The sequence below is a fragment of the Notamacropus eugenii genome, chromosome 4 (assembly GCF_028372415.1).
Source record: "Notamacropus eugenii isolate mMacEug1 chromosome 4, mMacEug1.pri_v2, whole genome shotgun sequence".
Classification (NCBI taxonomy): domain Eukaryota; kingdom Metazoa; phylum Chordata; class Mammalia; order Diprotodontia; family Macropodidae; genus Notamacropus; species Notamacropus eugenii.
In genome coordinates this window covers 59,742,922-59,769,210 of record NC_092875.1, presented here as the reverse complement: position 1 = coordinate 59,769,210, position 26,289 = coordinate 59,742,922, and the positions used below count along the sequence as shown (strand labels likewise).

At 38.5% G+C, this 26,289-nt stretch overlaps 1 protein-coding gene across 2 annotated transcripts in view; it reads left to right on the top strand.

The window, feature by feature from the left end:
* MED26 (mediator complex subunit 26) overlaps positions 1-21,875 on the top strand; it is a 111,299-nt gene extending 89,424 nt beyond the window's left edge. For both annotated transcript variants that reach the window (XM_072601261.1, XM_072601262.1), the window contains exons 2-3: positions 18,775-18,849; positions 19,679-21,875. In XM_072601261.1, the coding sequence (XP_072457362.1) occupies positions 18,775-18,849; positions 19,679-21,370 (1,767 nt within the window). In that variant the 3' untranslated portion in view covers positions 21,371-21,875. The remainder of the gene's footprint in view (positions 1-18,774; positions 18,850-19,678) is intronic.
* The last annotated feature ends 4,414 nt before the right edge of the window (positions 21,876-26,289 follow it).

Genomic DNA, 26,289 nt, shown 5'->3' with positions numbered 1-26,289 from the left:
ATAACCACATACCAAAAAATCAAAAGAGAATGTAACAGAATCGTAAAGATTAAGTAGGACTCAGAGATAAGAGGATACCCCCAACCTATCCCTTTGCAGAGATGATAGATCTGTTATCCATAACATATGTTTTAGGACTCTTTCAGTCAGTTTTACTGATTTTATTTTCCTCTTTGAGAAATACAGTTTCTAGTATGGGATGGATTTCTAGGAGGGGAAATGGGAGGGATACTTGGGATAAATATGATGATGTAAGAAGCAGAAGATTTCAAGAAAAACTTATTTAAAAAAACAAGTTAAAATAGCTATGTGTCTTTAGTTCGTATTAGAGAACTTTTAAAAAGGGAATGATAGTTCAGTTCTGGTATTTGAAGGACTGTTATGCAAAAGAGGAGTTAAACTTGCTCTGTTAGTCCCAAAGGGCCAATATCTTGGAGTAAAACTGGTATAATTTATAGAGGGTCACATTTAGGCATGATTGAAGGAAAATCTTCCTAATGTTAGGGTGATCCAAAAGGGGAATTGACTTCTTTGTCAATTAATGTTTTTCCTGACCCAGTACTCAGGCAAGCCTGGATAATCCTTTATTCTGTGGGTTGTAGAAAGGAAGTTTTTGATTGCATGAGGAATATAAAAAAATAGACAGAAAATTCTACGAGTTGTGAGATAGTTAGAAATCCCTTTTTGAAATGGATGCAAAAAAAGAACGAACAGTAATAGTTTAAAGGGTCTTTCCATTTTGGGTGGACCACATGGTCATTGTTTCAAGACGAAAGCTCTCTTTTTTCTGATCCCCACTGCGCATGCTTCTCTCTGTAGATGGTTAAAAACCTCACAAATGTTTCTCTTATTTCTATCTCCTTTTACCATACTTAGGGACCAGCTGGTCAAAGCCCCTCCTTTAAATGAGGGAGAAATTTAGACATAGAGAGAATGGATTTACCCAGAGTTGTGAAAGCATTCATGGCAGAGATGGCACTAACACCAATCAAAAACTTTATCTTTCTGTCCAATATCTTCATCTTTCTAGATAATATTGCAATATGGTATGTCAAAGAAAATATTTAGCATGGGGCTTTGCTTACAGAAGGTCCTTATCACCTAGATTCTGAATAAGTCACTAAAGAATACTTCAGTTTATTTTTGATTTCATCTTATTTTCCATTGGTGCATATCATAACTCATCTATCCATATCTTCTCATCATTGTGCAGTTCTTTATCTGATCTTCTAGAGATCCCGTAGCCAATGTGCAGAGGTCAGTCAGCAGTCATTTTTAAGCACTTACCCAAGCATTGTGCCAAGCTCTGGGAATGATTAGTTTGAAAGCATTTATCAAGCAGCTGCAATGTTCCAGGCTCTGTGCCGTATCCTGAGGATAAAAGAAAGGTTTAAAAAGAAATTCTTACTTTCAAGAAACTCATTCTAATATGGAAGATAGCATGCAGATGACTTTGTACAAATAAGATGTGTACAGGATAAATCAGAAACGATTAGTGTGGAGAAGGTACTGCTAATAAAAGGAGAAAGACAAAAAACAGTCCTTTGTCCTTAGGGATCTCATTTTCTAAGGGGGAGGATAAACTTGAAAATAACTACATACATCTATGATATTAATAGAATTAGTGGATGTAGTCTCAGAAGGGAGGACCAGAAAAGAACTCCTCTAGAGGGCTAGATTTGAAATGAGTCTTGAAGGAAGACAGAGAAACTAAGAGGCAAAAATGATCAAGGTGTTCCAGGTGTGGGCCCGCCCATGCATTGGCATAAGTACTGGACTTGATTATTCTATATGCAGAACATCAAGTTGTTGGCTAATGTAGCTGAATCGTGGAGGTGAGTAGTGTGAGAGGACTCGTTCTAAGTAGAAAGGGCCCAGGATTTGAAGATGCTTTAAATTCCAAACAAATGATGTGGTCTTGGAGAGAATAGGGAGCCATGGGAATTTACTGAATAGAGGGGTGTGTAGACCTTTGCCTTAGGAAAATCACTTTGGCCACTGAATGAAAATGAATTGGCATAGGGAGAGAGATCATATGGAAGCTATTGAAATAGTAACAGCAAAAAGTAATGAGAGCTTAAAGTAGGTTGTGGTTTTGTGAGTGCAGATATAGAAAGAAGGGAACACATAAAGAAGAAATGTTCTGAAAGCCGAAACAACTTGGCAACAGATTGGATAAATGGAGCAAATGCTATTGAGGAGGCGAGGATGATACCAAGTTTGCAAGTCTGGGTGAATGGTATTAGCCTTGACACTGTCCTACATACCATGTATGCTCTCCATCATCCCTGTCTTCCTTCAAAACTCAGCTCAAATCCAGTCCTCCACAGAAGTTCTTTTCTGGGCCTCCCAGCTGCTAGTACCTTCCCTTCAGAGACTACCTCTACCAATTCTGTATATATCTTGTATGTAGTGAGGTTTGGAAAAGGGAAAAGTTTTGAGAAAGAAAATCAGGTTTTTTTTTTTACATGTTGTTTGTGATGCTTATGTGCCATCTCAGTTCCAACTGAGATGACACCCACCTTAAAAAGTGGTTTGGTGATTTGAGGCTATAACTATGTAAATTTGCTAGGGGTAGGTATACAGCTCTGGGAATTACCTACTTAGAAATGAGAATTGAACTCATGGTTTACTTGATGAGATCATCAAGTAAAATTACATGGGGGAAGGGGAGACCGGGTACAGTTCAGGGGCTCTGTGGACACCTGTATTAGTGGGCACGACATGGATGGTGATCAGACAAAAAAATAGGACAAAGAGCAACTGGACAGGTAGGAAGAGAACCAGGAGATTTCAGTGGGATGATAAAAACAACCTAGTTATGAGTGTCCAAGAAGAGGAAGTGATCGATCAACAGTGTTAAATGCTACTGAGAAGTTAAGAGCAATCAGGATTGAGAAAAGGTCATTAGATCTGGCAACTTAGAGATTACTGTTAACTTTGAAGAAGATATTTTTTTCACTTGAATGATGAAGTTGGAAAGGAAAGGATCAAGCAATTTATTAAGCACTTATTATGTGCCAGGCACTGTGCTAAGCACTTTATAAATATCTTATTTGATTATCACAACAACCCTGAGATGTCAGTGCTGTTATGATCCACATTTTACAGTTGAGGAAACTGAGGCAAAGAAAGTTTAAGTGACTTGCCTTGGATCACACAGTCAGAAGCATCAGATGCTGCATTTGAATTCAGGTCTTTCTTATTCTGGGCCCACAGTTCTATGCAATAGGCTTAGAAAAGTGTAGTAAAAGATTGTTTAGGGTCAAAAAAAAAAGGTTGAACTTTAATCAGACAAAAGGTGTAGTCACTAAAATGTTAGGATCAAGACACGAGATTACAGAGGGTTTAGAAGAGAGTGAGGGGAGAAGTTAGTGAATATAAATGACTTTCCCAGGTAGTTTATCTGAGAGACATAGAATAATAGCAGAAATAGTATAATAAATATTTTTAAGAATGGGAAGATATATGTGTGTGTATTTATAGGCAGCGAGGAAAGAACTGATAGATTGGAGAAGATTGAAGGTTAGAGAGTGAGGATAAATGATATAATGGGGATGATCTGCTAGAGAAGAATGGAGGGAATGAGAGGAGAGGTGCATATAAAGGGTTTTACTTTGGTAAAGAGAAGGGCCGCTCCTTTTTTTGATACAGGAGTAAAGAAAGAGTGGAGCAAGATTTCTGAGTAATGTGAGATGAGTAGGGAAGAATGGGAAACTCTTGGTGAATGGCCTCAGCTTTTTCAGTGGGATGTGACATGAATTCTCTTCAGTAGGGAACATAAAAGGAGAAGGCTTTTGGATACTTTGCAAATATTTGAATCAGTTGCTCTGTAGAGTACGATAGTGAATTGATTGGAGAGGAATAGAGTTATTGCCTTGTAATATTCATTCAGGATTTAGTTGAGATTAAATAACATAAATTTGTAGTGGACTGAACTTCAGCAGCAAGCGCAAAGAAGCAAAGCAGCAGAATGCCGTGGCTGATAAAGGATTGGGGTTTGGCAAGTCATGATTGAAAACAGAACCAGGAGTAACAGTTGTGAAAGCAGAGAAAGTTGTACATTTAGACTGTTTCACATAGGGTTAAGAGAAGTAAATGAGTAGAATGTGACCAGCATAGGAATAATGGCCTGAGAATGAACTGAGGGTTGAAGGGGATGAAGGTCACGTTGAGGGCTAAGAAGGTGGCTAAGTCCGTCAAGGCTCAGCTCCAATTTTACCTTTTCACAAGAGGCCTTTCCTGACCCCCCAACCCCACCCCTACGCTTTTCTCTGAGATTACTTAACATTTACACTGCATTTCTTCTTTGTACATAGTTGTTTACATGTTATTTCTCTCTTTAGAATGTGAGTTCCTTGTGAACAGGGACTAGCAGATATTCAATAAATGCTTGTTAACTTGATGACTCTTATATAGTAAAGGCATTAACAAAGACATAATGATAATACATTATGAATAAAGGAATTTTTGAGTTGGAGGAACATGGAAGTGGAACCTTTGTGAGTGATGACAAGATCAAGTATATTCTCTGTATAACCGAGGTTGAGTGGATCACAGGAAATGAGGAGATTGAGAAACTGATTAGTTCACATCAGTGTAAATGTTGAAATTCAGAGAAAAAGACAGTGAGCCTGGCACTGAACTTATTAACTAAGGAATTGAGTTGTCCTGGAATTCAGTAGATAAAGGATTTGTATGGTGTGATTAAATTTGGAAAGCATCAGTCTCCAGGGAGAAGAACTTGCTGACTGATTGATGGTGGAACCTGGGAACCCTTTAAGTGGCTGTGGAGAGCACAGGAGTCTTGCAATGCTGGTTCCCAGGCCAGTGGGTTGGCGGGGTGGAGTATGAGAGAGAAAGTGTAACTTGTACTGGAAAGGGTGTGAAAGGAGGCAGTATCATAAGAAAGTAGCCTAGTTTTGGTAAGTGCCACATAATAGGAGTATGAAAGAAAGATACTTTATTATAATGCTATAAGAAATGGTAAATATTATTAATACACAAACGCAGGGAAAGACTTACGAACTAACTTAAAATACATAGTTTAAAAAAAGTACCTATAATCACAATGTAAATGGAAAGAACCACCAAAAAATCAAAAATTAATATTGCAATTACAAATTTGGCTCCAGAGAAGAGCTATGAGAAGATACCTTCTTCTCTCCTTTACAGAGATGAAAGGTCCGAAGGTGTGGAACATTACAGAGAATGTCAGATTTTTTTTTCAGGATATTGATCAGTTTTGCTGATTTTTTTTTTTTCCTTTTTGGGGGGTAGGGTTAAATGACTATAATGGGTGACTCTCTGGTAACAGTAGCAGGAGAGGAGAAAGACCTAAGTGATCAAAAATAGGACATATCAGTAAGAATCTACTAAGTAAAATAGATGAAAAAAGTTAAAATCATGGAACAAGTGTTTTAGCAGGCATAGTGGAAGTAGAGAGGGGGCAGATCAATAATGGGACACTCTTGGGGTAGGTAGTATTAAGAGGGTAAGAGTAAGAAAGTCTGTGGGCAGTTAGGGATGGATCTTGGTTGTTTGTACATGGGTAATTTCCAGGTCTTTTTTATCTTGTATGTATTGGGGATAATTCTTGGTTTTCCTCTTTTGTCTCTTGTGTTGGTCATATAACTGGCCCAGTTCATTTTCTGATCATATATTGAGTAGATATCACTAACACTACTTAGTACACATAGGTTGTCTTTGGAATTATGGTATGTCCTTTCTACATCCACCACATGACTTCCTTTTGACCTTTAGGTCCCTGACAAGTTTGATTTTATGGAGATTATGGTGTTTCCAAGATTTTTAAGCATACAGCATTATTTAGAAAATATTGTTGTTAAGACCATTGGTCTTATCATGGAAGTCATTGTTGAAGCATTAGAAAGACTTAGTTTCTCAAATGTAATCCAGCCCTTGCTTTCCAGTTTTATTAGGCTTTATTCATTTTCCATCGTGTAATGTTTGTCCAGATAAATGCACTTACACTATCCAAGTAAACTGGTTATCCCAACTCATGTCACGGTCTAGATCATAAGTCTTCTTGTTTTTATCATATGGGTTTTTAGTCCTCTCTCTTTGAATTATTCATGGATCTTATTTAAAAGACCCAGTAGTGTTTTGGGCCTTGATGCAATTGATGCAGTGTCATCTGCAAATGGTGACAGCTACAAGCATAACATTACTTTTTATAGGGAATCCTTCAATTTGGAGCTTATTCCCTAGGCATCCTTTAGTACAGGAGTCAACTCATTGGTGTTGAATGTATGCCTACTGATATGCCTTGTTTAATCTTAATAGAAGGTCACTGAATAGAATTGTCTCTAGGAATCTTCTTTTATCTTAACCTGCCTAAGAATGTCATTGCTGGAAGTATTCCTTTACGACATTCTTTTGCTCCAAAAACTTAATGCTTTTTTATTTTTTGGTATCAAATAACAAAATATACTTGGGATTTTGTATCCTTGTACTTTTCAATTGGGTGACTACAAAGATAGTGTTCTATTGAGAAATAAGTTTGAACGTTTGCCTCTTTCCTTCTCATATTCAGTAAGGATATCTTTGATAACATGAGTATGATAAAAAAATTTTATAAAGAAAAATTTTGTATTATGCATACAGATATTTAGTGAGAATTTGAAAGAAGGCACATGGGTCAATAATTCAGTTTAGTTTAACAAGTATTTATTAATATCCTGCTAGATGCAAGTTACAGTACTAGGTTTTAGGAAAAGAAAAATAAATAAAATAAATTGGAACATAGCCCTTTGTCTTAAAGGACTTAAATTCTACAGCATTTATATAAGGAAAATTTGAAATTTGACCTATGGTAGACGACACTTAGTACTAAAGGAAACAAAAAAGGCTAGTTGGTGGGGTAAGAATGTGATATGCATATGGGACAGGCTGTGCAAAGGCTTGGAGGACAGAAGTGAGGTTCTGATACAACAAATAGGCAAGTTTGACTGAAATGTAAAGTATATGAAAAGAATTAACATGAAATTAATGCTAAAATTAATAATAATAATTTGGAAATTATTGTCTGATTTTTTTTCTGTTCTTTGTTCTCCCTCAATTCTTTCAAGTCTGCTTTAATAGTAACACTAATAATAACCATTTTTATTAATTATTAATAGCTAGCATTTATTTAGCATTTTTAGGATTGCTGAGCACTTTACAATTATAATCCCATTTGATCCTCACAACAGCCCTGCAAGGGTAAGTGCTATTACTCTCCCCATTTCATGGATAAGGAAACTTAGGTAGACAGTGGTTGAGTGACTTTCCTGAGTTCACAAAGCTAGTAATTGACTACAGCAGGCTTTTCACTCCCACTTTATCAGTATTTCCATGTTCTGTTTCATCTTCACTTGACTTCTTCTTAAGCGTCACTCAAATATAGGTTTTTCAGGAAAGGGCCCTTTCAGTTCTGTTCATTCTGACCATGTGCCATTTCTGTACTAGAGATTGCACATCTGCTCTGTAATTTTAACCTTCCCTGTGGTTGTTGGATTTCTCTGGGGGCGGGGAGAGAAGAAAAGATACACAGAGAATGAATAGGAAAGATAGCTTGTCTTAGAGGAGCTTAATATGGGGCAATAAAAAACAAAAACCTATAAACATAGGAATTAATTATGGACAGAATATAATCTAGAACCGAAATCAAGAGAATGAGTGACTATGTAGTCAGGAAGAACAAAAGATCAGCAAAAACCGAGATCATCTTGTCTGGATGTGTCTACTAGGAAACCACTAGTGCTTAGATCAAGGATTCTTAACTTGGAGTCCCTGGTGCTCAAAGTAAGTAGATTTTAGATGGTCTGTAAGCTTGGATCAGAAAAGAAATAGATCTCTGTTTACTTTGTAACTATGTATTTTTTAAGTTTATTTATTTTTAGTTTTCAACATTCACTTCCATAAGTTTTAAATTTTTTCCCCCTCCCTCCCCACGATGGCATGCAATCTGATACAGGCTCTACATATACATTACTATTAAACATATTTTGATATTACTCATGTTATATAGAAGAATTAGAATGAATGGGGAGGAACCATGAGAAAGAAAAACAAAAAAGAAAAGAAAATAATCTGCTTCACTTCATATTCAGACTCCATAGTTCTTTCTCTGGATGTAGATGGCATTTTCCATCATGAGGCCTTTGGACTTGTTTTAGGACCTTGCATTGCTGAGAAGGGCTAAGTCTATCAAAGTCAGTCATTGAACACTGTGGTTGTTGCTGTGTACAGTGTTCTGGTTCTGCTCATTTCACTCAGCATAAGTTCATATAAATCTTTCCAGGTTTGTCTGAAGTCTGCCTATTTGTCATTTCATAGAGCACAATAGTATTCCATTATATTCATATATCACAGCTTGTTCAGCCATTCCCCAGTTGATGGGCATCCCCTTGGCCATCACAAAAAGAGCTGCCATAAATATTTTGTACATGTGGGTCCTTTCCCCATTTGTATGATCTCTTTGGGATACAGCCCTAGAAGTGGTATTGCTAGGTTAAAGGTATGTACATTTTTATAGCCTTTTGGGCATAGTAACTGTGTATCTTATGTGTTAAAAATGTTATTCTGAGAAGGAATCCCAGGCTTCACCAGAGGGATCTGTGATATCCAGTAGATTAAAGAACCACTTGCTTCAGTTGTTTTTAGGGATAGCAATTTGTTTTGTTCATTTTGGTTCACTGAAGTTCTTGGAGAACTTTCAGATAAGGGAGTTTCTAATGGGTGCATTCACTATTGGAGACAATTCCCTCTCTTGAATTACTTTAAGAACTTCTTTTGAGTATCTTAAATGGATAGCTGTACTGGCTTTTTTAATAAATTGCAGATTTGTAATTTATAAATTGGAGAATTACTGCAAGACCCTGAAGGAACCTTGAGATACCTTCTATTCCACATCTTTGATTTTACTGATAAGGGAAGCTCTAGCACAGAGATATATTTATAAATAGATTTGTTTAATTCCTTTCATTTCTGATACCTCAGTTCCCTCATTTGTTCTATACTGTTGAATGAAATAGGTTTTATGAATAGAAGTCAGTATCAAGATGGAACAGTTCTAAGTGGCAGTAATGTTCTGTGAAAATGATTACAAAGCTGTCTCTAGAAAATTTACTTCATCTTGAAGTGGCTGTGTGGCACAGTAGTTAGAGCACTTGCAGTCAGGAATACCTGAGTTCAAATCTGGCCTAAGACACTAGCTGTGTGACACTGGACAGGTCACTTAACCCTGTTTGCCTCAATTTCCTCAGATGTAAAATGGGGGGGGGGTTCATAATAGCACTTACTTCCCAAAGTTGTTGTGAGGCTCAACTAAGATCGTACTTGTAAAGAGATCAGGACAATTCCTGGCACATAATAGGCACTTAATAAATACTTGTTCCATTCCATTCCTCATTTTCTGTCTGATAAATTTTAGGTAAAAACCAGCACAGCTCGAGAGCAGGAACAATTATATCATCTCACCCTAGACTAGAAGATGTTTCCAGATAACCTAGTTCTAGTCCTTTGGGTTCTTGCTGTATATTAGTTTTTTCTAGCTCTGGAATTCTGTTTTGCATTTTAAATGCTCTTCTACATGACATTTCTTGCTCTCTGTTAAATGGCATTCATTGAAACTTGGAAGGATAGTGATATCACATGATTCTTGTTGTCTTATAAGTGACAGATTATGTATTTGCTGCGATTGATAGGAAATGATATAAAAACAATCACCTTTCCTTTATTATAAGTTTACTGTTTTATCACCCATAGAATTTCAGAACTCGAAGAAATCTTAGATTGAACTCAAGAAACATTTATAAAGCACCTATAATGCAAAAAGCACTGAGGATAAAAAGATAAAAACAAAAAACTCTTCAGGGAGCATATGTTCTACTGAAGAGATATACATTGTTGACTACTTAGTGCATATATATTGAGGAGGGAAGAAAGACAAAGAACATGGGGCTGGAGGAAGAACAGGAAAGGCTTTTGATACCAGAATAGCCCCTGAGCTAAACCTTGAAACAGTCCAGGGCTGTAAAGAGGTATGTAGGTAAGTTGTTGAGGTTTTTCAGGAATAGGTGACAGACCTGTACAAAAGCACAGAAATGGAAAATGTCGTGAAGTTTGGGGAAGAGCTAATGGACTAGTAGATAAAATATCTGAAAAGGGAGTGTATGTGTAAGTCTGAAAAAAATAGAGTGGAGCCTTTATTTAAGAGGATTTTGTATTTTAGCTAGAGGCAGTGAAGAGGCTGGGAAATCAAATTGGATGCTATTGCAGTAAGCCAGGTGAGAAGTGATGAAACCTGAAGTGGGGAATCATCACTTTAGAGTTGGAAAGGACCATTACATTTTTTTTTTTGTACATGAAGCTGGAATGTTTGTTTTTTAAAGTAAATAATAAATTCAAAATATTATTTTCAAAGTGGACTTGCTTATCTATGTTTCCTACTGATCTTGTATTCACTTCTGTCCATATTTTTAAAAAATGGCTCAATGGATTGTTTTTCTTTTCCCTTCTGTCTTCTCCCCTCTCCATTTTGGTAGCCATATCAACATTAATATGTTCCCCTCTCCCCTTACTCCTTTCCTATCATTGTAAAACAGAAATATAAAAATTTATTATTAAATATGCATAGTCAAACTAATTGTTGGTGAAGTTGTGAATTGATTCTACCATTCAATAGAGTAATTTGTAACTATGCCGAAAGGACTATAAAACCCAGCATACGTATCCATTGACCCAGCAATACCACCACTAGGTCTTTATGCTAAAGAGATAAAAAACAAAAAGGAAAAGGACCTGTATGTATAAAAATATTTATAACAAGCCCTTTGGTAAAAACTGAAATTGAAAGGTACCCATCAATTGGGGAATGGCTGACCAAGTGATGATGGATGATTGTAATGGAATACTATTGTGCTATCATAAGAAATGATGTGCAGGATGCTCTCAGAGAAACTTGGAAAGATTTACATGAACTGATGCCAAGTGCAGTAAGTAGAACTAGGAGAACAGTATACACAGTAATAGCAATATTGACCAGTGATCAGCTGTGAATGACTTAACTATTCTTAACAATACAGTGATCCAAGGCAGTTCTGAAGGACTTATAATGAAAAATTCCATATATCTCCAGAGAAAGAACTGATGGAATATGAATGCAAATCAATGTATACTTTTTTTACTTTATTTTTTCTTTCATAACATGACAAATATGGAAATATGTTTTACATGACTGCATTATATCAAATTACTTTCCTTCTCAGGGAGGAGGAGGAGAGAGGGAGAAAGAATTTGGAACTTAAAATTTACAAAAAATGTTAATTGTTTTTAAATACCATATTTCACCACATAATCGTCATCATCACATAATCCTTGCACCCTGGGTTTTTTTTTTCTAGTCCAAAAATTGATTTATAACCTTTCATTGGGTAATCATCACATGGCATATTTGTTTGTCACACCAGTTAAAAGGTAAACAGAACATCAGTGTATTCAGTGCCACATGGATATACTTTTATCTCATGCATTGCAAGTCTAGAATTCTTGGCACACATGCATTGTCAGTATTAAATTTTATTGTGTATTCATGAGTATCCCATGCATCCTAGTGTTACACCAAAGACAGTTTTAGTAATACCAGCACTATTAAAAAAGACACTTCACATAATAGTCGTATCCCACCCTGTTTTGCAAAAAAAAAAAAAAAAATTGGCATAAAATCTCTAACAATTATGTGGCGAAATGTGGTATAACTCAGAAAAAATAAAATATTAAGAAAAACATGTGCATACTCAAGCAAAACAAATTCCCTATGTTGAAATCTATGTCTGAAAAATAAATATTTCATTCTCTACTTTGAATTCACCACTTCTTCTACTAGAACTGGGTAGCACAGTTCATCAGATAGTCCTTGGAATCATGGTTGTCATTGCATTGATCAATTCTTGTATCGTTTACAATTACTTTTATCTACAATGTTAATTGTATCATGTAATTTCCAGATAATAGTCTGTTCTGTATCAGTGTTCATACAAGTATTCCAGTGTTCCTCGAAATATCCCTTTCATCATTTCTTTTGTTGTTATGATTTTTTTGTTTGTTTTTTTTCTGAGGCAGTCAGGGTTAAGTGACTGCCTTGAGTCACACAGCGGATAAATGTCAAGTGTCTGAGGTAGAATTTGAACTTAGGTTCTCCTGACTCCAGGGCCCCACTCTATCCACTGCACCACTTAGCTGCCTTCTTTCATCACTTCTTATGGTTCAGTAATATTCCATTACACTCATCTACCACATCATTTCCCAATTGATGAGCACACTCTAAATTTACTGTGCTTTGTCAATACAAAAAAAACTCTTACAAAATTTTTGTACATATGGGACTTTCCTCCCATTTCTTTGATTTCTTTGGTGTATAAACCTACTAGTGGTATCACTAAGTCAAAAAGTATATACAGCTGAGTGAGTTTATGGTTATAGTTCCAAATTGTGCTCCATAATGGCTGGATCAGTTCACAGCTCCACCAGTAGTTCACCAGAATGCCTATCTCTCCACAATTCCAGCTATTTTGCTTTTCCATCATCTTTACCAATCCTGTGGTTGTGAGGTAGAATCTCAGAGTGGTTTTAGTTTTCATTTCTCTAGTTAGTAATTTGGGACATTTTTATTTGTCTGGATTTCTTTGAAAACAGCTTGTATGATGCTTTGCCCATTTATTCACTGGGAAAGGTTCCTTAGAGTTAATGGTTGAGATTATTAGTAATCTTGGAGAAAACAGTTAATTTAATGATGAGAGTGGTAAGTTCAGGAATTGCAAGGGATTTGAGTAAAGAGTGAGAGGTGAGAAGATGAAAAAGAAGCCAATTGAAAATACCCCTTTCTAAGAGCCAACTTTTGAAAGGAATAAAAGATACAGATTAGATTGAAAGAAACAAGGCCAGAGATGAGATTGAAGAGGCTGATATAAATGAATAAAGCATAGAGAAGAGTGTAGAGGGGTTTTGAGGTGAAGATTTGGGGAGAGATGGAACATCACAGGAGATAGTAGTCCCTTTTTTTTTTTTCAGTAGAGGCATGGTGAAGTAATTTGTAATGGTAAGGCAAAGGTAGTGTTTTCAAAAAGAATGACTTGTAGCTTACGTATTTTATGTAGCTTTGCAGACAAGTGTCCTATATGTTAGACTACCTTACCCCTCCCCCCCCCCCCAAAAAGGGGGGCCACCTTTGTCAGGAAGCTTTGTAGTCAGCAAGCATTAAACTCTTACCCTATATGACTGGGCATTTAGGGATAAACATTGTCCCTGGTCCCAAGGCTCATATTCTAATAGGGTTGACAACATATAGTAACTGTGTATATTCAGAGTAAGTGGAAGTTAATTTCGAGGAGAAAAGGCGTTAGCAACTGGGGGCCTGGGAAGTCGTCTGTAGAGAGTAGAGGTTGAGCTGAGTCTTGAAACCAGGAAACTAAGAGGTGTGGGTGAGACATTGACAGCTAGTACAAAAGTTCAGAGACTGGAGGTGGAGTGATGTGTCTGAGGGGCAGCAAGAAGGCCAGTGTCACTGGATCATAAAATCCATAGGGAGGTGGACTAAAGTATAAAGGTGGGGAAAGAATAGGTTATGAAGAACATTAAATGCCAAATAGGGGTCTTTATATTTGATCCCGGAAATAATCAACCACTAAAGTCTGTTGAGTAGGATTCTGTAGTCAGAATAGAACTTTAGGAAAATCACTTTGAAGGCAGATGGTGATGTGGGCCTGAAATAGAGTAGTAGCAAGGTGAATGAAGATGTTAAAGTATAGAACAGAGAAGTGAAGGGTAAAAACAACATGATTTGTAAGGTAAGTGAGAATGAGGAATTGATCCAACGTTGTGGATTTGGGTGATTTGGAGGATAGTGGTGCCTTTGACAGTAATAAGGAAGTTAGAGTAAAGGTTTAAATGACTAAAAAGACATTTTAGTGCTTACTGTGTGTCAAGCACTGTGCTCAGGGCTGGCATACAAAGAAAAGCAAAAGACAGCTCTTCCCTCATGCCCCTTATATTCTAAGGGGGAGATGAGACAGAAGGAAGGTGCATTTTGCTGTGGAAAGATACTTGGCCACATGGAAGTAGGGAAAAGTGGCAGAGTTAATTTGAACATAGCCTGTGGTTTCATAACTAGGGATGGAAAAAGAGAAATGAGATGAGATATATAGGGTAAGATGCAAAGATAAGTTAACAGAAAGAATTTCATGATCCAGAACTTTATTTCTTTCCTGTCAGTCAGTATTCCTTTTTAAGTACTACTACTGTGCTAAGCCCTGGGGATGCAAAAAGATAGTCCCTGCCTTGAAGGAACTCACAGTATAATGGGGAAGACCACAGGCAAATAAGTGTGCTATCTATCTGTCTATCTATCTAGCTATCTATCTGATAAATAGGAAATAATTGAGAGGGAAGGGCTCTAGAAAGAAGAGGAGTTGGAGAAACCTTCCTATAGAAGATAGGATTTTAGTTGGAACTTGAAGTCAGTAAATGCAGTAGGTAGAGCAAGTAAGGGATTGTTAGTAACTTTGGAGAGAGCAGTTGCAGTGTTGTGATGAGGTTAGAAACAGGACAAAACCCTTTGGAACCCTTGGCTTCTTATTGAATCCCCTTCATCCTGGATCTTTTCATTCTTTACATTATCTGAGCCTACTCAATGTCCTCACTGTCTATCTCCCAGCTTCAGAAGGTGCTTGTCAAGGACACACTTACCGGCCTCTAATTTTTCTTCAGGAGGCTGTGTCTATCTCTTCCTCTTTCCCTTCTCCTTGTAAGGAGCTAAGAAGAGAGTGAGAGAAGAAGGGAGAGGAGGGAACTCATAGTAAATAACTTTTTCTGTAAAATATGAGATGAGGTTCTTGGCTTGAGAAGGTGAGAGGAGGGTGAACCATAGGAGCTTTGAGGAGGGATGAAAAAGGTTTGGAAGAGCCCCAGTAAAGACTTGTCTCAAACACCATATTCTGCAGGAGATTCTCACCTGCTAAGTGCCTTTTTCTCTAAGGTTACGTTTCATCTACTCTATTTTCCTTTTTTGTTTTTCCCTTTGGACATGTTTTTTCTTTGTATTCCTGGCATTAGCACGGTGGCTAGCATATATTGAGTCCTTAATAAATGCTTGTTGAGTGATAAGAGGTAGCTCAGTTTTGGATGGTAGTGAAATTTAAGGTAATGACTTTCTCTTTATGAGTGGCTGAGGGTGTTTGAATATATAGGTCATAGAAGTTGAAGAGGTTGGTGAAAGTATTCAAGAAGAAATCAAGTTCCAGTTATGAGGTTAGGAGTTATAGTGGGGAGAGACAGACTCTGAGCTAATCCTTAAGTCATGAAGAATATAACCTAGAGGCTGGTTGGTGTTCCTGAGGAGGATCTGAAGCAGTAACATAGATAGATGGAGTGAACTTCAAAGGAAGTGTAGATTAAGATGATAGAAAGAATGAAAAAATCTAGGATGAATGGGGTTTAACAAAAACCCAAAAGTTCCAGAGGGTACAATGGAAAGGGAAATCAGCAGAAGTTACCACCTGGTTAGGGATAAGAATGAGAGAAAAAGTTGAGGAGGGTGGCAATGAGACAGAGGATAACATTTTTCACTTTAGCATATAGTGATTCTAAATTATAATGATAAGGGGGATCTGGATTGGGTTTTGTTTATCTTAGCATGGGGCAAGAACTAGGTAATAAGTCCTCCTGCAGGGTACTGCGATGACAAAGCTCAGGGCATTGATATTTAAGAATTCTGTCAAGGCATTTGGATCTTTAAATAACTGGTTTTCCAGTGCCTCTAACATTCATGTTTGATGTTAGGCCATTAACCTTGTCCCAAATGAATGTCTTTTTGTTGTTGTTGAGTTGTTTCAGTTGTGTCCAACTCTCCCTGACCCCATTTGGGGTTTCTTGGCAAAGAGACTGGAGTGGTTTGCCATTTTCTCCTTTCTCCTTTCTTCTTCTCCTGCTCAAGGTGAGCAACTGAGGCAAAGGTTACAGGTACTCAGAGTCCCATAGCTAGTGTCTGAAGCCAGATTTGAACTTGGGTTCTTCTAACTCCAGGGCTGGCACTCTATCCTGTGCCACCTAGGTGCCCATGCTTAGCACTTTTATTTTTACAGATAATGGAAGCAAGTAAACCCAGAGGTGTTGCCTGGCTAGGAGAGCCAGGATTTTTTTACCCAAATCCTCTTACTCTAATTTAGGGCTGAGGTAGGGGTTTATTTGTTTACCACTATACCTTGTAGTCTGTCCCTCTGTCCAAAAGAAGCATCTCCTCTGTGATATCCTTGACAAATGGTCATGTAGCTAAAATACCTTCAGTAATAGTAAACTTAATATTAACGGAAGCATTATTTTATTTTTGGATAATTCATTGTTAGGATGTCCTCATTGAATCATGAATACTTTCCTTCAACTTCTTACCCTTTTAGTTCTTGTTTTCCCCTTTGAGGTCAAGCAAACAGGAACATCTAGAACATGCATAGATGAACTGGGACAGATTTCTTTATACCATCTTCATGCATCCCTCTTCCAAATTTGTCAGTTCCTCTGTGCCTGATCCTATGGAAATCACACTGTCCCACTGAGAAGAAAAAGAGGGAGGTAGACTCTTCTTCGGTGGTTACAGCCTTGTTGCGGATTCTTGACCTGAAGAATGTTTCCTTAAGCCACTGGGTGATCTAAGGGATTGAGATGGGTGTTCCAGAGAGAAGGGAGGGGATGTTCCTAATCATACCTTTGATTGCTACTGCTGTGGGTACCTAGATTGGGCTGTAGGCTATGGTTTAGAAAAGGGTAGTTTGGAGAGGGGGCAGAATGGGGAATTAGGATAGGTATGATTGTTTTGAGACAAGCCTCACAGATTGGCTGTCACGGGAGGATGGGATTAATTTGTTGACACACTCCTGGTCATGACTGGCCCCACTTTGGAGACCTCTTGGCAATTCTAAGACCACAAATTGAAAAGAAGGCATTGGTTTACAATTAATAGGAATGTCCTCATTTAAGACTTCCCTACATCATTGTGATCGTAGATCCGGCCTGTCCTTATCCCCCCTTTTTTCATCACCACCACCATCATCATCACTAACATTTATGTAAGGCTTTTGGCTTTGCATGGCCCTTTACATGTGGCCTTTGATTGGCACCTTCCTTTTTAAACATATCCTTTACTCTTCCTCTATGCTGAGAGCCACCCTTTGGATGTGAGGAGGAGAAAAGTGTTTCAGCACAACTAACCAACCCACCAGCCAAATCCGACAATGAATATTTGTAGGTTTCTAAACATGATGTATTTCGCAATATTTTTGCAGTTCAGGCTTTGGTCATTGTGATTATACAGCATTCAACTTCAGCTCTTTTGTTTTTCTCACTCACATTGTTGTAGTTGTGTATGTAAATTATTTTCCCATTTCTGTCAGTCTCAGTTCATAAAAATTTTCCCATGTTTCTCTGAACCCTTCATTGTTTTTTATGGTTCGTTGTTTTTGTTATTGTTTCTTCATAATTTGTTTAGCTCTTTTCCTCAATTAGTGGATACCTCCTTCCTTTGTGACCAAGTTTTTATCACCACACAAAGGGCTTCTGTGGGTAATTTAATTTATTTATTACCTTTGTTTCTGAGTTTTACTTTAGGTGGTCATGGTGAGATTAAGCATACCTGTGTTATCTCTGGCTCAGATAGTAATGTACAGCTTAAAAACTTAAAAAAAAATTTTCCCCACATCATTCCAATTTTGTTTCCAGATGGATTTGACCAAGTTACAAACTTACCCACAGTACTGTACCTCTTTCCAATGCCCTTCCTGCATTTAACATTTCCATCTATTGGCCTCTTTGCCTGGGTATTAGTAAAATTTGAGTGGTTTTGATTTGCCATCTCCTCTATTCTAGTGGATACTTATGTATGTATGTAAATTTTTAGTAGCTTGTTGAAAGATGAGTACTTATTTGCTACATAGCAGATCTCTTTTGCAGAAGAAAATAAATCATTGTGCTCAGATTGGTCTTTATGAAAACATAAATTTGGATGTAATTTTTATTAATAACGTCCCAGTTCAGCATTGAGGAATGCTGGTAATTCTGTATTATGGTCAAACTTTAAATTATGTTGAACTCTCCCAGAAAGATGGACAAGTTCTCTTCTTAAAATTTATCTTTACACTTTGGCCCTTTCTCTTTCTGCTTTAGCAAATTAGGTTTGATTTTGTCATTTGTTTGTAATCCTAGCTATTCCACTAGATTGTAAGCTCCTAGAGAGCAGGAAATTGGTCTTTGTACCCCCAGGAACAGCATCTTGGCACACAGTACTTAGAAAACTTTGCAGGCTAGCTGGGAGGTAGAATGAAATGGATTTATTATTATTCATGTAAGTCTTGCCTAGTAAATCATTGCTTATACTTGGCTTTCTTCTGGTTTCTAAACTTTTGTCTGCATTGCCTAAGCTGTTGTGGAGTTTATTCTGCCTTATTAACCCAACCCATTTCCCTTGCATATTGTCTCAGGAACCTCTCTCCTCTTCCCCCTTCCTCTCTAACTCCTGGTGGGGAGATGGATCTAAAGTGCCCACTGTGTGCTACTTGCTGGGGATGCAGAGAAAGTCAAAACACAGCCCCTGGTCTCAAGAAACTCATACTATAATTCCTATCTTTCCAGGGAAGATGCGAGATGTGTGGCCCCATTGTTCGCAGCAGTTTGTTAACCCCGTGCTGGGGAATATAATGGAACTAACGACTGACTTTATCATTGCAGATCCATAACATGGTGGCAGTGCTGGAAGTTATCTCCAGCTTGGAGAAATATCCCATTACCAAAGAGGCACTTGAGGTATGACCCATTGTAATAAAATCATGTAATATTAAGGCTAAATTTATATCTCAGAAGTATAATCACTGACCACCTGCTCAGGTGTTGTGTCCTTGGCTTGGCAGGAATCCTGAGCATCCCAAAGCAGTTTGAGTTAAAGTATTTCATGTTAGTCTTCCCAGGTTTGGCTATGTTTTGAACATCAAATCCATGGCTCTTTGTGAATTGGAGCACAGCTTCAGTTTGTATTTTTGTGTTAGTGTGACAGCATACCTGTATGTTGATTCATTTTTGTTTTTGAATTGTAAAAACTGGTTTGTTTCCATTTGTTCTTTTTCGTTTGTTTTTTGCTTAAAGGAACTGGATATGAATTTAGTTGCTTTTGTTCTACCCAGAGCTTCATTTAAGGACAGGCAATAGCCTTAGGCCATTATACACAGGGGGGTGTGTGTGTGTGTGTGTGTGTGTGTGTGTGTCTGTGTGTGTCTGTGTGTGTGTGTATACTGCTTGCACACATGAAAGTGTAATGAGAAACATTTTAAAATATGGCCTTTTGTAAATATACTTTAATTAGGGTTTATAGATACTTCTGTTGTGATGAGTCAAATTGCTTGTGTTACAGGAAGACTCAGTTTACCATAGATCGTAAGTAACAAAGTAGGGGCTCAACTTTTGAAAAATTTTACTCAGAAACACAAATTCCCTGCCCTTGCTCTAGCTCAAACTTAGGGTAGGGAACAGACTATGTATTTTTGATGGATTTCCCATTTCTCCACAATGACTTGTGATCATCCTTTTGCTCAGAATGTCTATGATTTTGGGGGAGTAAAATATCTCTCTTTTGTTGCAGGAAACAAGACTAGGAAAACTCATCAATGATGTAAGAAAGAAGACAAAAAATGAAGAACTTGCCAAACGTGCCAAGAAATTGTTGCGGAGTTGGCAAAAGTTAATTGAACCTGTGACCCAGAATGAACCGGTGCCAAGGGGATTGCCGAACCCACCAGGGTCAGCAAATGGTGGTGCTCACAACTGTAGATCAGATGTGTCACCTGCTACAGTTCCTGGGTCTAAACCGATTCATGAGTTGAAAAATAGAAATGACATTCAAAAGCTGAACTCCCCGAAAACAGAAAAACTGGGAAATAGAAAAAGAAAAGGAGAACACCGTGATGGACATCAAGGCCCTCCTTCCAAAGTTTCCAAAGCTAGCCATGAACTGTTACAAAATTCTTCTCCCCTTCCAACTAATGGTATAGGGGGGAGCCCTGAAAATTTCCCCAGCCCTCTTGATGTCAGCCTGCACACAGGGCCTGAAAGCAGCAGGACAGAACACAGTGAGAATGATAAACACAGTAAGATACCAGTCAATGCCGTCAAACCTCACACGAGTTCTCCCGGACTTGTAAAACCTTCCAGCACTTCCTCACAGCTAAAGACTACAGTGCTTCAGCACCATGAAAAGCCGGAAGAACCTACAGGGCAACACCAACCTAAGAGTCCTCGCTGTTCATTTAGTCCTAGCAACCTAAGGCATGAACCATTTGTCCGGCAGCATCCCACTTATGCACCAAAGGGTTCTCTGCCTAGTCCATCTCAAAGGCCCCACTTCTTAGATGCTACCCAGGCTTCATCACCCTCTTCACGAGCACCATCACTGATGCAGCCCTCAACACCTCCAGCACCCACAAAAAGACCGGAGGCTTCCCATCAGACTGGAGTGGAGGTTTCTCAGCACTGGCAGGAACACACGTCTTCTGAAAGTCATCAGCGGCATCTAGGAACCCTCCAACATATGTCACCTAGCTGCAAAGTGAGCTCTCCTTCTGGGGAGCCTCTCATGCCACGGGTGGGGTTTTCTCCAGAGGCTTCCAAGATGGACAGTGATGACAATGCTGCTTCTGGGTCTGACAGTAAGAAGAAGAAGAGGTACAGATCTAGAGACTACACAGTGAACTTAGATGGACAGGTTCTAGAAGGGGGTGTCAAGCCTGTCAGGTTAAAAGAGAGAAAAATCACCTTTGATCCCATGACTGGACAAATTAAACCTCTAACACAAAAGGATTCTTTGCAGGTAGATATCCCTGCCCTTGCTGACCAGCACAGGACAGAACCGGACAAACCGGAGCAAAAAACCAACCTGCAGAGTCCTTTTGAACAAACGAACTGGAAAGAGTTGTCCAGAAATGAAATAATTCAGTCCTATTTAAACAGACAGAGTAGTTTGCTTTCCTCATCAGGCGTACAAACACCAGGAGCTCATTATTTCATGTCTGAATATTTAAAGCAGGAAGAAAGCACTAGAAGAGAAGCTAGAAAGACTCATGTTCTAGTGCCAAACAGTATATCCACAGACCTGCCTGGAGTTAGTAGAGAGGTCACAAATGATGATCTCAACAGAATAAGGCAACTCCATTGGCCAGGGGTGAATGGTTGTTATGATACACAGGGTAATTGGTATGATTGGACGCAGTGCATATCTTTAGATCCACACGGTGATGATGGTAGATTGAACATCCTGCCTTATGTCTGCCTAGACTGAATATAAGGTTGCTAAAATGCTTTCACATCTGCAGTTAGCAAACACAGCAGGGCAGACTCCATGATGCTTAACATGGAGAGTGCACCTCTTGTCCTGGAAAACAGGCCTGGAAGAGGGTCTCGAGGGGCTGATCCTTTGTAGCTCTTCTGTCTAAGTTCTTCTTTTGTGAAATGCTGCTACCAGTTTACTAACAAAAATAGCAAAGGAAGGGCGTACGAAGGACAAAGAATTGAGTTCAAAACTCTATAGCAAACCAGCTATAAAAAGTGTTAGTCCCCAAAAGGTTCAAATGATTTCCAGCACATGTGAATGCCGGAATCTTATCTACAGGCAGGTACAGAATACTTGTGGAAGAGTTACCTTAAAAGTACGCATCTATTTATTTGCATTGATTTTTTTTTTTTAATTTGGCAGTGAGATGTCTGTGAGACAGTGTGCAACAGCTGTAGTTTTATTTGTATTTGCATCATCTCTCTGTTGAGCGATTGAGTTATTTTAAGTCACATGGTGCAGATTTTTTTTTCAAACTGCAGCCATGCACTACTGCAGTTACCCAGTTTCCAACTCCACATTCCGTAGGCATCCACATATTTTAGTCTGGTTTCAGTTTAAATCCAGTCTTCAAGAAATGCTGCAAAAATTTAGTTTTTAAAAGTCCCTTCCCTTTCCCCCACCCAGTAGCCAAATAATTTTCACCCTTTTTCCTTTCCTGCAAACTTCTAGAAAACTTCAACTTTCTAGAGTCCAAAAATGTAACTGCGGGTGCTACTAGTGTGTAACTGTCCTGTGAGGGAAGAGGGAGCCTGTTTTGTATGCTGGAAATATACTTGTTACCATTCCTTTAGATATTGTTTGCCTTACGGATATTCATCATAAACGCGATTTGCAAAAACAAAGAGCCTTAGTGAATGTACAGTGACTAGACTTCTGTGTTCTTCAGATGCAGAAGGGAGCAACTTTGCTATTTGGTCCTTTAAGTGGACACATTGTGATATAAATGTGGAAATAAAAAAATTTGCACAAAAAAGTTTGTGAATTATTAATGATAAATGTTTTTTGTCTTTGTTTTTTCCCAACTGCTACACCTGGGGAGTGCTGTTGTATTCCATCATCATCCTTTGTTTCCTAATCTTTAACTTGGTCAGAGACAGAAAGAATCCATTTTTAAATAGAAAGGAAAGATGGTGTTTTTAGGTGTATGGCTCACAAAGATGAGCCCTTCATATATAATATCAAGACCAATCCAATAAAGCCAAGTGGACTTGTATCTCGGTTGCTGGTTTCAGCAACCCAGAAGCTTCAGGTTCTGCTTACAAATGCCGTATGAAGGCCACTGCAGGCATCTTGGGAGCATCTTATTCAAGTAGAACAACTGCATGAACTTCTTGTCAGAAAAAAAGCCTTTTCTTAGAAAAGAAGTTATAATTTCAGGAAAATACAATTTTTGTTTTTAAAATGATTATTGCTAAGCCAAGCACAGCATGGATATTACCCACCAGTTTAGTTGTTAGTTGTTCTCACCCTGTCCCCACCCATCCCCCATTCAGGTTGATCCCATTATTAATACTCAACACCCACTAACATGCTCTTTGTTCTGTCCTGCCACCTCTGATTCACTTCAGGCATCCTCCCTCATCTATTCCCAACCAATTTCAACAGATTCTCCTGCAATTACTCTCCCCACATCTTGGGATTAGAGAGTTGAGGAAAAGGGAGATTATTTATTAGGCACCTACTATGTATCAGGAATTGCTAGGTGCTAGGACTACAAAGACCAAAAGTGAAATATTCTGTTCTTTAGGTACACATAAATACATACAGAATAAATAAAAAGAGTGGAGGGAAAGAGGATAGAAGCCTGGAAAACTTGTGGGAGGAGGTATTGGAACTGCGTCTGGAAGGCTCTGAGGGATTCTACAAAGCAGGGGTTTGGAGGGAACCTCGTTCCAGCCTTGGTCTACAGCCAGTACAAGGGTGTTGGGTGGTGGAGTGCTGTGAGGAACAGAGACCAATTTCACTGTACCACAGACTGTGGGAAGGGCAATAACCAATGATGAGGGTGAGAAGACCAGCTGAAGCTGGGTGGTTGTAAAGGAATTTAAAAGCCAAACAGAAGTTTCCACTGAGTTAGGTTTTTTCCCCCAGTGGGGGAGCTATACAGTCATATTTGCAGTTAAGGAAAATCACTCTGGCAGTTGTGTGGAAGGTGGATTGGAGCCTAGAGAGACTGAAGCAAGGCTGGGACAGGACAATACTGCAGGAGTCCAGGAGAGAACAACTAAGATAGATAATGACTGTGACCATCAAGATGGGTAAGAGTTGGACCAGGTCTGTTGCGGAGATAGAAATGACAAAATTTGGCAGCTGCTTAGTATGTGGCAAAAGAGTAAAAGGAAGGTGAAGGGGAAATCAAAAAGGGGGGGAGATAAATGAAAAAAAAAATCAGAAAACTGGCACAGATGGAAAGGAAGAGAAGAAATAAATGTTCCTCTTACAAATCAGTCATTTTTGAAGAAATATTTCTGTCATATGTGGATTGCACCCAGTATCACTAAGGGATAGAAAAACCAGATAAAACCTAGATGCTTGCCCTAGGAAAGGGCCACCAGCATTACTGCCAACAACACATCAGTATCTATTGCTGTTGCTCACTTATTTTCCAGAGTCTGAAAGAAGCCCAGCTTCCTCTCTTATTCTGGGTGTATGATTTGTCAGAGAAATTTGAGGGGGAACGAGGGGGTACACAGGCTTCCAGGGACATGGCTGCACCATAGACAAGTGACCTTGGACAGATCTTTTCTAAGCCTTGATTTCTTCATCTAAATTGGAGACTATGCATAAGGAAAGAGCTTTAAACGATAAAGACTATATAGCAGCATTTTAAGACTCATCTGTAAAATCTTGGTGGCAACTAGATTTTGGCAGAAATCTCATTCCAATCCCTCCTCCACCAGTCAGGCAGTGGAGCCTTTTTAAGATGGTGTACATGTGCAGGAAGGTGGTTTTTCTGTAATGTGAAACTTAATTCTGTCTAGTATAATAGTCAACCCTACTAGGAAGCTTTGCTAGATGCTTGTGTCTTTTCTGAAGAAACCTGGGAATCAGTCCTCATTCTGATGCTAACTTGTTCTGTAACTCTGGACAAGTCACATCCCTTTTTGAGCCTCTATTTTCTTCTCTACAACGGGTAAATAAAATGTAACTGCACTGATATTTTAAAATATACTTCTCTTTAGCTGTTTTGCCTTCAAACCTTTATTTTCTATGCAAGCCTGATTTCTTTAGTCTTATACACTTTATATAATATCCATTGTATGTACAGCTAAAACTTTCAAAGGACCTTAAGAGAATCCTTTAATTATTCCCTATTTAGAATCCACATTTTATCAGGCTTGGAAGAAACTTCAGAGACGACTTAGCTCACTTTGTTCATCTTACAGATGAAAGCAAGGTCTAGAAAGGTAACAGGTAACTGATATGAGGGAACTGGAAAGCACAGCATGAAGTAGTAGAACTAGTAATAGACTTGGCACCAGAAGACCTAGGTTTGGCCAATTGACCTTTCTAACACTGAAAGTCATTCTTTAGAGCTTATGTTCCCCATGTGTAAGAAGGCTCATTAGTTCTGTCTATATCCTGTCATTCTCTAACTCTTCCAGTGCTGATTCCAGGGTTCTAGAATCCAACACAGTTTAATGAACTGATAACCTTCAACCTGTAATCAGTGTCAGAGTTTTCTATCCACAGTAAAAAAAAGCTCCCTAGATTTGCTCTTCTGGGTCTCTACCTGAAGTACTTTTGAGTATTCTATTTTCAAGAAACCAGAGAGCAAAGCAGGGTCAATCTGAAAAAATACCTAATTAGGAAATTTCAGTAACATCTCACATTTGCATAACACTGGAATTTACAAGAGGACTTTAAATACATTACATCATTTGATTTTCAACTCTCTGATGGGGGTGCTGTTGTCCCCATTTTACCAATAAGAAACTAGACTGAGAAGGTCTAGACTGAGGTGACTTTCCCAGGGTCACACAAAATTTAACTCAGACCATTGAATGTTGAAACTGGAAGGAATTTAGACATTTGGTCCAAACCCCTCATTTTATAGATGAGAAAACTGGGGCTCAAAGAGCAGTTCAGATGACTTGGCCAAGATCTAAGTTAGTTGAGCAAGGATTAAAACCTTTAGACAAAACTGTACTTTTTTGGCATGAATTTAAATGAACATCTTGTCACACTTCAGCATTATAATTGAAGGAACAGAAATTGTATCTCTGAAAGAAACTCCTTTTGGTCTCTTTTACAATCTACAATCCTTTTGCCCAAAGAATATCTTGTAATATTTTAGTTTGAATTATTCAGTAGAGCTAGACTCACTAGATTCTTTTGCAAAGTGCCCATGCTACCTGTTGGGAATATTGGGTTCTACATTAACTCTTAGTTGGCTCCTTAGAGGGGCTTCTGGCCTACACAACCTCTAACAATCCATGTCCCAAACATCTCCACATGACAACAATGAAAGCTATGCTCTTCCTCTAGGGCAGTTGGGGAAGGAGGACAGCAAAAGTGGCACATGAACTATAAGGGAGTGGGGTTCTACCAATAGTTCCCTTTGTGACAGTGAATGGGTTTTTTCACTCCATCTGCCTCAGTTTTATCCTTTGCAAAAAACAAAAACAAAAAACGGCAAGGTCCCTGTTTTGTTTCCCAGGTAAGATGGGAGTAAGTTAGGAAAGGAGAACTTCCCTTAGTAAACTTACTGTCCAGTTGGCAAAGTTTCCTCTCAATAGTGCTGAACAGTATAGGTGGTACAAATATGAGCCTCATTTTGCAGATGAGCAAACTGAGGGAAGAGATTAAGTCACCTGTCCAGCGTAATATGTAATTAGGAAGGCCCTTAGAAATCTAGCGCCCTG